A 12,500-nucleotide genomic window follows, 5' to 3' on the forward strand; every position below is an offset into this window, starting at 1 on the left:
TCATCAGCTCTTTGATTTCTCAGATAAAAGTGATTGCTGAGAGTCAACATAAGGTGATAAGTGAATTAAGGTTGAGGTTTTTGTTCGTTTGTTTGTTGATTGTTTGTCCGCATTTTTTCTTCTTTTCTTTTTTTTGCTGACTATAAACAAGTGAGAAACTTATTTCTATGATTTATTTATCTGATTTTATGATTGATTTATGTAATATATGATTTAATTTAAATTCTAGATTAAAATCTTAGATATATTAAGATGGTATATACCTCACAGCATGGATTTGGACGGGTTCTGAGTTGTAGAGTGGTGATTCGTCCCTAAATTAGTTATACTATATATATATATATATATATATATATATGTATGTATGTATGTATGTATGTATGTATGTATGTATGTCTATGTGTGTGTATCTTTCTGTCTGTGTCCCCTCCCACCTCCGTTTGACAATCGGTGTTGGTGTGTTTGCATTCCCGTAACTTAGCGGTTCGTCAAAAGAACCCGACAGAATGAGTCAAAAGAGACTGAAGAATTCGACTAAAAATTCTTCAAGGTGGTGCTCCAGAATGACCGCAGTCTAAACAAATAAAAAAAGATAAAGTAGCTGCCATGCTTCTGCACCATCCCTCAGTACATCATAAGCTATACACTATGTTCCTAACCTTACAGCTAACTTGTGGGTTCATCCTATATGCAATATAATTGTTCTCCCAAAGGGACAGGATTGGAGTGTACAAAGAAGTCAGAGCTAACTGCAAAACCATCATAGAGAGTGATGCAAAGGGGATCTGCCCCGCTATACAGAAGTAATTCCTGGAACAACACAGAAAGGGCCAGAAAAAAGATAGGTACGGCCAACTCATGGTATGATAACAGAAAATACCAGAGTGTCATTAAAGTTGTAGAAAGGCCTGGTGCACCTATAAGATCCCTGATCTGAGGAACTTATCCATTCGATAGGTCCCCACGTGCAAGAGCACACACGAAGACGGAAAGTGTCATTGAGGAAGTTACAAATGTGTGACGAAAGATTTCCGAACAATGGACATGAGTTAGAATAAGAACAATAATTAACAAGTGAAGAACGAATATATGGTGCGTGTGTTTATTTGACAAAAAAAATTTTTAAATGACCATCCCGAAATACAACAATACACACACACACACACACACACAACACACACACACACACACACACACACACACACATATATATATATATACATATATATACATATGAAGAGAGAGAGAGAGAGAGGGGGAGGGGGAGAGGGAGGGAGAGAGAGAGCATGAGTGAGATAGATAAATAATAGATAGATAGATAGATAGATAGATAGATAGATAGATAGATAGACAGACAGATAGATCAAAAATGGAAGACGGACAAGCAAAGCATTTGGCGTCACTCGGGGATATTTATTTCATAATAAAGAGTATGAATAAAGTATAAAGTATAAATAAAGCATAGAATAATGGTATATGGTAGGTAACTTGTTTCTGGAATACCTGAGCAAATGGATAACGAATTCATGTAATCCAATTATTCATTCATCAGAGAGATCGAGATAAAACAGTATAGAAAAAAAAGATTCTTAATTGAGGATGTTAGTAGTCATCAGTTAGAATGAGCGGTAACTGTGTTTGATAATTCCATGGTTAAAGAATTAACGGATTAGAGAAATCAAAGAATTAATGACGTCTTATAAAGTCCGTTGATAGAACCGCATATGGATGTTTTAGTTCAGCAGGAAAATTAATCAGCAGGTAAAAAAAGTCAGGATGATCGCTAGCAGATGTATATAAGCTAATAGAGCCATTTCTAAGATAGAAAAAAAGATTGAGTTGAAAAATATATTCTAATGTGAGGTAAAGTAGAATCATTGTTGAATTAAGAAATATACTAGAATGTGAGGTAAAGACAGAGCAAACCTATGCAAGATTCAATAAATCTTAACATGGTCCGCTCGCTCAAGGATTCCAGAAACAGCTGTAAGGGACTTTGCTTATCTACCATAACTGTTTTGTGCTTTATTGTTTATCACTGATTTGTACTCTTTATTATGAAGTGAGTATCCTCGAGTGACGCCAAATGTGTAGCATGTCTGTCATCCATTTTTGATCTATTTATACTCGTTGAATCAGATTCCGCTTCTAACCGCTTTGGACAGACAATTTCAACACTTGATCTCCTTTTTGGTACTTCGAACCGGAGTTGTAGCGGTAAACTGATCTATGCAGCCATTGTACATACTTATTAATATACGTCAATAGAAGTGTGCTACTACACTCTCCCTCTCCTGTTTCACTCTCTCTCTCACTCTTTCTACATATGTGTGTGTGTGTGTGTGTGTGTGTGTGTACATACATATATATATATACACACATATATATACATATATATATGTATATATACTTATATATGTACACACACACACACACACACACACACACACACACACATATATATATATATATACACACAGGCTAACACACACTTGCACACACACAGTATACTGACCCCTGAATTATGAGCCATAAAGTTAATCTCAGCTGAATGAGAACCACGTAAAACCTTTCTCATTTCAATTTAAACTGCGTAAAAAGGATTTCACGTCAGAAACTTAAGCAAAATGATAAACGACTCTAGTCTTAATAAGACTGTAATTAAACTAAACTTTGATATATTTAGTTTTTAGTAGATATTGTATATTTTATAAGTATAACATACAAAAAAAATATGTAGTATAATGTTTCTTAAAACGATAAATTATCGAATTACTGTGAGGGTCAGAAATAAATCATAAAAAGAATATCGCCATTGTTTTAGAGATTTTGACAAGTTATGAAATTAAAGAACAATGGTTTAACGATCAGGTCAATGGAGTAACAGACAAGAAACAAAATGTACATGAGTGTGTGGGTGTGGGGGGCGAGTGCGCGCGTACGTGTGTACTTCTATATGTGTGTGAATGTGTGGTCAGAAGCTTACTTCCCAACCACATGGATCCGGGTTCAGTCCCACTGCGTGGCACCTTGGGCAAGTCGGGCCGACCGAAGCCTTGTGAGATTTGGTAGACAGAAACTGAAAGAAGCCCGTTATATATATATATATATATATATATATATATATATTTACATGTATATATATATGCGAGTGTATGTCTGTGTTTGTCCCCACCATCATTTGACAACTGATGTTGGTGTGTTTACGTCCCAGTGACATAGCGGTTCAGCAAAAGAGACCGATAGGCTTACAAAGAATAAGTCTTGGGGTCGATTTCTTAAGGCGGTACTCCAGCATGACCGCAGTCAAATGACTGAAACAAGTAAAAGAATAAAAGAATAAAAGAATAATATATATATATATATATATATATATATATATATATATATATATATATATATATATATATATATAAGGCGATAAGGATGAGGAGAGGAAGATGTTTATAATGATGATGATGATGACAACGACGATGATGATGATAGATTCCTGGGGCTGGTTGGGGGTATGTGAAAAACTGACGGGATGGGGGTGGGGTGATCGTGGGGGTGTAGTGTAAAACGTCTCGTATGAGAAGGAGGGAGAAGGGAGGGGTGGGTAGGTGTGATAGAGAGCAAAAGTGCACCATGACCATGAAGTGAAATATGATGAGAATAATCTGGAGAAATCTAACATCAGTGAAAGCGATCGTTTGTTAATGGAAGTTCTTTGATGGTGAAAACGGTTTGTGTTCCACTTATGTCCACGTCTACCAAGATTTATTGGTTAAAAACGATTATAAAAACGAAGACAAACCCTCAGCTTTCTAGTTTTGTCGTGTCATCAACAAGATATCATGGCATCTTTCTTCATTCTTACGGCCCTCGTGGTGCTGGCTGTTGAAGGTGAGCTGCCGATTACTTTCGTTTCATTGTTGTTTTGTCAGGGGCCAGTTGTTCGACTAGCGGCCATTTACATACATACAGACAGACAGACATACAGACAGACATACGGACGTACATACATACATACATACATACATACTTTCATACATACATACACCCATTCACACATGCATGCATACATACATGCACAAACATATGTACATATAGGTATATATACAGACACACACATATATATATATATATATATGTATATACACACACACATATATATATACGTATACACACACATACATATATGTATATATACACACACTTACATATATATATGTATATACACACACACATACACACACAAACACAGAGTTAGTCGTGGACGGTATACGGGGTCAGTTTAACGTATAGTGAGCCCATGAGCAGTGCAAAGAGTAATACAATGAATCAGTGAAGACTCTTGTGAGCGAAAACAAACTAAAATCTTTTTTCTGTTTGTTCTTTGTTTTCAGCTGCTTCAATCGAAAAGTCAGGAGATGAGGATAAACTGACGAAGCTTCAGAAGGATGTGACACATATTATGAAAACTGTGGATGCGATGCAAGAACACCTGAACGATGTGCATATTTACTTTCACGGTCTGCCCTCAGCCATCGGTTCTCGTCCACATTCCCACCATGCTTCTCATTCACATCCCAGTCGTTTTGGCCATCGTCATTCTCATCCTTATAGATTTGTGCATTTCCACAGCTTCCACAAAGGTAAGTTAACAGAAATATTTTATCTTATTACAACTGTTGTTATGGCAGCAAACTAGCAGAATCGTTAAAACTTTGCCGGGCAAAAAGTTTTGGCGGTATTTCGTTCGTCCCTACGTTTGGGTCTAAGTGCGTATAAAGAATTTCGGATGGATGTTTTTGTGTGTACAAGCGTGAGTATGCTTGTTTGTACAAGAGTGTGTGTTGGGATGAGAATATGTGTGTGTGTATTTATGTGTTGATTTATGTGCATATGTCTTTGCGTGTATACTTGTTCGTTCTTCTATTTTTCATTTTCAACAATACTCTTCCATCTGGTAGAATTGCAACCCTCCCCCCACTTCCAAAATTCACTTGTCCGTGATGAAAAATACTCCTCCAGTACTGTTCTGACCCCCTCTACAGAATTCGTATTTTTTCCGTCCAAATGATTTTGAAGATTATAAAATAAATGATAATCAGATGAGGCAATGTCTGGCGAATATGGTGGGTGGAGCATCGTTCTCATTCATAATGCAAAATATGGTGAATATAATCCTTTATCACTTCCATTATAGCTTTCTAACAATAACTGTTAAAATTGAACTGCACTCTTCAAAACTTGCACTAAGAATAAGGACAAGGTAAAATGACTACCTGCTTTTATAGCAAATAAATACAGGTAGTTTCTCCTGTCCTCCTCCGATTTTTAGTTCATGCAATTGAAAAAACCACATTATTTATGGGATGACCCAATATATACGCATGCATCTATGTATGTAAACATGTATGCTTATACATGTGTATGCACACATGTGAATGCAAGCATGAATGTCATTGCACATGTGGAACCTATTACATGCTGAACTATGTATTACGTAATATTGTATAAGATATGAGATAATAAATCGCTCGCTTACAGAAACGATCGTAACACGGATTTCACTTCTTTCCTCATATATCTGTGTGTGTGTATATCCATACACACACATCTATGTATATATATATAAATATATATATATATATATATATATATATATATATATATATATATATATATATATATATATATATATATATATATATAAAAGTGTGTGTGTGTTTATATATATATATATATATATATATATATATATATATATATATATATATATATGTATGTATATGTATATATATGTGTACATCTAATATATAAATCCCGTTCTGTCTGTCTGTTTGTGCGCTTATAACTCGAGTATTGTTCATCCGATCGCGCTGAAATTTTAAACATGGATGCAGGAGAGAGCGGGGCATTTCAGATTGAGAATCGCCAGTTTTGTAATCTTTTTGTCCTGTTTCTTCCGCCATCCTGTTCATGAACCGACGTTCTAAACAATTCCTTTCTACGTTTTCACATTTAAATGACAGATATATGTAAATAAAGCTTGCTATTTGTAAATACAGTCTCATTTTGATTTAAATATTAGACCAGGAACAACTGTATTCATTTCTGCGTTTTCACACGTTTGTAAGCGGCTAAAAATAGAGAGAAAGTGTGTATTCTTAAAGAAGTTTCTTATTTTCTCTAGCACCAACTTCAGCCCACTGCGATATCAAACCAAACACACAACTGAAAACGTGGCAAAATATCACTGGCCACATCCACATTACGCAGGTAAGGCCCTACTGTAATCCTTAAAGCGTATTCTGAGAATCCTCAACCTAAAATCCGTTTTATCTACGTTGATAAAGGACGAGACTAACTTTTACGCTATTGACACTTAAAAAATTGAAAAAATTAAAAACTGTTTTCGTATTGCACATGGAATCCACTCATCCTCTCCCCCAAAATTGCTGCTCTTCTGGCAAAATTTGAAACCATTATTATTATTATTATTATTATTATTATTATTATTATTGAGGCGGTGAGCTGGCAGAGTCGTTAGCACGCCGGACGAAATGCTTAGCGGTATTTCGTCTGTCTTTACGTTCTGAGTTCAAATTCAGCCGAAGTCGACTTTGCCTTTCATCCTTTCGGGTCGATAAATTAAGTACCAGTTGCGTACTGGGTCGATATAATCGACTGGCACCCTCCCCACAAAATTTCGGGCCTTGTACCTAGAGCAGAAAAGATTATTATTATTATTATTATTGTTATTATTATTATTATTATTATTATTTAAAGGAAACTGTCGATCAAGTGAGAGTCTATGTGAAAGTGCTTGGCCTCCCCATTGATCAACCTGAAAGACAGTATGCACTCCACGTGCATGAATCGAATGATACATCGAAGAGTTGTGACAGCTTGGGCGGTCACTTCAACCCACACGGTCATGAACACGGTTCAAAAGATGCTCCTCATGCGTACGTTATTCCTTGTTTATTTTGTATATCTTTGCCAATTACTGTTGAGTGCCCCCTTAGTTTAATATTGAATTGTCTTCGAATATAACTTCACATAAAAACGAATACAAATGTTTGTTTCTTTTTTTTTTTTGCAATTGAACCTTGAAGCAAATGAATGCTATAAATAACAGAATGTAAGTCCTGGGTTATTAGTTATTTGCTTCGACATTTAATTCCAAAATAGAATTATTTCATGCTTTCTCTAAAGTTTATAAATTCTTATGACGTCAATATATGTTTATTTATATATATATATATATATGTGTGTGTGTGTGTGTGTGTGTGTGTGTGTGTGTGTGTGTGTGTGTGTGTGTGTGTGTGTGTGTGTGTGTGTGTATGTATGTATGTATGTATGTATGTATATAAACCCACATCTCTTAAAGACTCCGGCCAAGTACTTTAACATTCAGCTAAGCTGCCGGCCGACATTTAGGTTTAAAAGCGTCTAAGAAGCAGACTAATTTGTCCCCGCGCAGTTTGGCTTAATGGTAAAGCACTCGACCGGAGTTTTCAAGAGATGCAGGTTCGAGTTCCATGGCTGTTTATTGACATTTTTTTCCACTTTGTAAGGGTAATTTACCCAATATTTCTACTGTCCTGACGGTGTCTCTGCGTTCGAAAATAAATTACCATCTTGTTTGTATCTTACACTACACATTTCGGCGTTTATAAGAAATAAATGTCACTTTTTTATATGTCCATACAGATAAGGATAAATGTAAGTAATTCTTTTTCAATGTCTTTCTCAGTCTTAGCAAATAGCTTTAGGTCATCCATAAACCACAGGTTGTTTACTTTCACCCGGCACATAGGGATAACATGATCGACGGTTCCATTTTGTTGTTTACATACATGGCATGTTGGTCTACTGCCGTTCTTTAAGATGTTGGTCTGGTAGCTTCTTGCAGATGCGCATTAATCTTGGGCTGCTATGATAAACCCTTCTGTCTCTGAGTTTAAGCCAGAAGACACTAACCATTGATAGGTAAGGGCTTTGTAAACATCAGCATTAGTAACTGTCTTTGGGTACTTGCCATTTATCAGTAAGACTATCGAAGGCAACAGCTTTAGCAAGGGTCTTCCTACGCTTAACCTTTACTGTGCTTGTTTCCAGTACGTCTGATTCTGGAATTTGATGTATTTGGAATTCATTTTGATATTTCTCTTCCTGTTTTCTTATTGAGTATGTAGTTTTCTTGTTTTCATGCTTTAAGGCAAGTTTAGCATCCAGTTATCAGAGTTTTTCAGGTAAGTATATAGGCCTATTGTGGCAATCTTCATTGTCAATTAAAGTTGTAAGAATCGAACTCACTACCTCGCGATTGTTAGCCCGACGCTCTAACTACTGAGCCATGTGTCTTCAGTATTACTTAATAATATATATATATTACTTTTTTTAAGTTCCCGCCATGCTGGAGATTGGGGAAATGTTCAGGCTGACGGTAGTGGTACTGTCAATTTAGACTTCGCAGACAGAGATTCAAGCCTGGTTAGCCGCGACTCAATCCTCGACAAATCCATTGTGGTATGTAGACTTCAGAATTCAAAAATACTTTTGTTGTTGCCACTTTAGCGTGCGATCTAACCCTAAATTTAAACCCTAATCTTAACGCTGAACCTACTAAACCTAATCCTAATTCTAACCCTTACTCTAAACCTTAACTCGAATCCTAACCCAGATCAGGTCTTTTCACAACGTAGACTACGGATACTACGGTAGACCCCATGTTAAATTCGTACCCTCTTATTTTTAATTCGTATTTAGAATTGCTTATGCGTTGTCTCAACATATCAAGCCGGTGGTTCCTAAACTGTTTTTCTCTGGGCCGCATTTTCGGAACGAAAATTTGCTCACGCCTAATTTTATGTGATAAAAAGTACATTTAAAAATAGAAAAACAACGGCTAATAGTGAGTTAAATATAATATATAACACAAATACCTTATAAAATATAACACAAATAACTTATAAAATATAACACAAATACCTTATAAAAATATTAAAGTACACAAATTTAATGTAAGGTATGAGCTTGTGTTTGACGAGATAAACAAACTCTTATCTCCTCATGAACACAAAGAAAACTTTCTCTTCTTTTTGGCTTTTGGTATTTGTCAGAACTAAAAATCCTTATTCACAGAAATATGTCGTGGAGAAATGTAAAAGAATGGATAATTCTCTTGAAGAGATCTATGGATATTGTTTCTGGTTGTATATCCAAAAACAGTCAAATAATATTTTAAATTTTGAAATCATACTTATTTTTGGCATATGAACCTTTTGAAACTGTTCCTAAACATTTGAGTGTCTTTCAATCATTCCACCTCACCTGCTATCCGCTTCGCCGCCCCCACGAGACGCGCCGCCCCCACGAGACGCGCCGCACCGTTTAGGAAGCACTGTACTGAGCAGTATTAGTTTTAGATGTTAATTTCCCGTCTAATTTGGCCTTAGATATTTATACCACTTTATATTCGTTTCAAATTTTGGCACAAGGCCCCGGAGGAAAGGAGGAGGAGGAGGTAAGTCGATTACACCAACCCCAGTATGCAACTGGTACTTAATTTATCGACTCCAAAAGGGTGAAAGGTAACATCAACGTGAAGACGGACGAAATGTCGCTAAGCTTTTCGTCCCGCGTGCCAGTTCGCCGTCTTTATACCACTTTTTATTAACGTGGTGAACGGTTAAAAATACTGCTTCACTATCACAAAGTTTTGGGTTCGATCTCACTGCGGAGTGTCATGGTCAAATCCCTTTTACCACTGACTCAGACTGGTTCAATTCTAGTGATAAAACTGTAGGGACGAAAAACTCGTCCGATGAATTCTATCGGCAATTATAAGGTGCAGTCTTGTCACGCGCGCGCGCACACACAATCACTTTAATTCTCTGATGATTACATTAAAGTCGTTCGTGAATGTGGAATACTCGGACACTTGTATACTGATTCAATGAACAGGTAATTCATTTGATAGAAGTGTATACTCATCGTCGAAACTGATGGAGATCTGGTTACATTTCACGTTAAGAACTGGAGAAAGAATTTAATTCCAATAAAAACAGAGGCAACCAGCGGGAAGAATCGTTAGGGCGTCGAACAAACTGCTAATCATTCTGAGTTTAAATTCTGTGGAGATTAATGTTGCCTTTCATTCTTTCAAGGTCGATAAAATAAAAAACCAACCAAGCACTGGGATCGATGCAATCGATTGCCCCTCCCCTCAGAAATGCTGGTTTCAAGCCAAAATTCGTAATTTTGCCTTTCATCTTTTTGGCATCGATAAAATAAAGTACCAGTTAAGTACAGCGCTTGATGTGACCCCACTTGTCTCACCACTTTCCAAACTACTGGCCTTCTACCAAAATTAGATATAATAATCGTTAATTGCTAATTTCTAATAAATATTTTCAATTTTATGTAGATCCATGCAAAATCCGACAGCAAGGATGACAGTGGAGAGCGTATTGCATGTTGTGTTATCAAGAAAGCCGACAGAGCCAAGGAAGCTCGAGGTCACCATTATAGAACAGGCGATGAGGAAGATGAAGATATGAATGATGACGATATGTAATGAAAGCTAAAACTCTGAGTTTGTTTAGCAATCTCACCACATCGCTATATCAGTAGACTTTCATAAAATATTCTCTGTTCAATTGAGGGGAAATATTTTTTTCTATTTGTACACAATATTTTCCTATTGTACGGCAGAATAATTTGTGAAAGGATATCGTAATGTGGTTTTCCTTGCTATGCAAAAGAAAAAATAAATAATTAAAATGAAATAAATTGAATTGAGTAAATTGGATTTAAAACTAACTTGTCAAACAACTTTATTTATCATTTTTATTGTTTTGTTTTCCGTTTGTCGACATATTCTGCATCGCTCCCATAAGTTTGTTACTTCTATTGTTACACAAAGTTATGCACTGAATTATTGTCATTTTATAGTTAAACTAACCAGGACCATAGAGAGCTGGTTAGGTTTTCTCCATCCATAGCCATTAGGGGCTAAATTGGGGTTTGTTTAACAAACACGCCCTTCAATTTTTTTGTTTTATAAAAGAACGATGGCAGACGAGGATTGTGTCTTCCGCATAAAAGAGTCAACTACCGGCAGAACGGAAAAATCAGTGTCACTATCATCATTATCATCATCATCAACAACAATACAGGACAGAAAAAGTATGAAGTCAAAATGTTATCACTTCTATCATCACAAGAACAACAAAAAGGAGCATGACAATAAAAACAACAGCAACGCTAACAAGAACATTGGCACCTCCACCACCACCACCACCATCGCCGCTGCCACCAACACAGATATTCCGAGAATATTAATGGAGATGAAGCTCCTGTATGTATATAGTACGACTGTTTTTTCGCCCGTATATGAGATAAAAATTAATAAAATTTGGTATACGATATAAATTTCAGATATTTGTCTCAAAACATTCAGACAAGCAAATTCAGAATTCAGAAGTAGGACATGAGGTATTATTCCATTCCAATATCCACATATTTATATTAAGAGTTTGATGATAAGAATATAGAAATGTAAACATTAAAATGAAATATCAGAATATAAACATAAAAAAATAAAAACCTAAAATATATAAAATATATAAAAAGTATTATGAAGGCAGAAAACAAATTAAAAGAGGCGATTGAAAGTATTAGTCCAAACCTGCGGTCGTTTCAGAAAAGTTTTAGGGGGTTGTAGGAAATAGTCCAAATTCAGTTCATGGTATCAAAATATTTCCTTCCTCGGGGTTCTTTTCTCGAGGTAAAATCCAATAAGGCACTACATGGTGACAGTTCAATTTCTTTATTAGTAATAAAGCCTCAAACACAGAAAGGGACACCACAAGGACAGACAAGACCACAGTGGGGACAAAAACATAAAACGAATGCAAATGAGATGAAAAATTATATAAAATGAAAAAAATGAAAATGGTCTCATGGACCCCACTCCCACTTGAACCGTTAATTACATTATCTACAATTGTTTTTTTTTTTACTTTTTCACCATTATCTTTCATAAAACATTTTACTCTTTTTGATTTTCCTACAATTTAACATATTTTTCTTTTCAATAATACTTCCTCAACGGTTCAATGTCTCTCAGCTCAACCACTGGGGGAAACACCCTGGATTCCACCCTCACTCCCGTTGGATCAACACTCTCTCCGCAAATCTCCTTCAACGTCCTGTAGTTCAAATTGCTTCCTTCTGAGCAATTTCTTTTAATCAGTTTGTCTCTTTCACTATGTGTGTGTGTGTTTGTGTTTGTCCCCCCCCCCCATCGCTTGACAACCTATGTTGGTCTGTTTACGCCCCAGTAACTTAGTGGTTCGGCAAAAGGTACCGATAGAATAAGTACTAGGCTTACAAAGAATAAATCCTGAGGTCAATTTCTTCCAGTAAATGCGGTGCTCCACCATGGCCGCCATCAAATCACTGAACTAAATGAAAGAATAAAAGAATAAAAGAATATGTAT

The 12,500-nt window shown here is 36.0% G+C and overlaps 2 protein-coding genes across 5 annotated transcripts in view; one reads left to right on the forward strand and one right to left on the reverse strand.

Moving 5' to 3' along the window:
* LOC106870760 (chitinase-3-like protein 1) overlaps positions 1-12,478 on the reverse strand; it is a 25,722-nt gene extending 13,244 nt beyond the window's left edge. Inside the window, exons 1-2 of one of the 4 annotated variants that reach the window (XM_089342350.1) lie at positions 11,687-12,478; positions 1-140 (exon numbers count right to left, since the gene is read on the reverse strand). The exon at positions 1-140 is cut by the window's left edge and continues 23 nt beyond it. In XM_089342350.1, coding sequence (XP_089198476.1) covers positions 1-4 — 4 coding nt within the window. In that variant the 5' untranslated portion in view covers positions 5-140; positions 11,687-12,478. The remainder of the gene's footprint in view (positions 141-11,686) is intronic. The other 3 variants (XM_089342349.1, XM_089342351.1, XM_089342352.1) reach the window with 3 other exon arrangements.
* LOC106870762 (uncharacterized) lies at positions 3,809-10,814 on the forward strand. The gene is made up of 6 exons (XM_014916958.3): positions 3,809-3,885; positions 4,389-4,637; positions 6,182-6,267; positions 6,778-6,956; positions 8,400-8,523; positions 10,424-10,814. The coding sequence occupies exons 1-6, from the start codon at positions 3,837-3,839 to the stop codon at positions 10,571-10,573; spliced, it is 837 nt and encodes a 278-aa protein (XP_014772444.1). The 5' UTR covers positions 3,809-3,836; the 3' UTR covers positions 10,574-10,814.
* Positions 12,479-12,500: the final 22 nt, after the last annotated feature.

Source organism: Octopus bimaculoides, chromosome 25 (genome assembly GCF_046866305.1).
Source record: "Octopus bimaculoides isolate indiv1 chromosome 25, ASM4686630v1, whole genome shotgun sequence".
Classification (NCBI taxonomy): domain Eukaryota; kingdom Metazoa; phylum Mollusca; class Cephalopoda; order Octopoda; family Octopodidae; genus Octopus; species Octopus bimaculoides.

Excerpts from the sequence above, each read along its gene's own strand:
- LOC106870762 (XM_014916958.3), top strand. The coding sequence starts at position 3,837 with ATGGCATCTTTCTTCATTCTTACGGCCCTCGTGGTGCTGGCTGTTGAA. Across the intron at positions 3,886-4,388 it reads CGTGGTGCTGGCTGTTGAAG|CTGCTTCAATCGAAAAGTCA; the intron begins GTGAGCTGCCGA and ends CTTTGTTTTCAG. Across the intron at positions 8,524-10,423 it reads TCCTCGACAAATCCATTGTG|ATCCATGCAAAATCCGACAG; the intron begins GTATGTAGACTT and ends AATTTTATGTAG.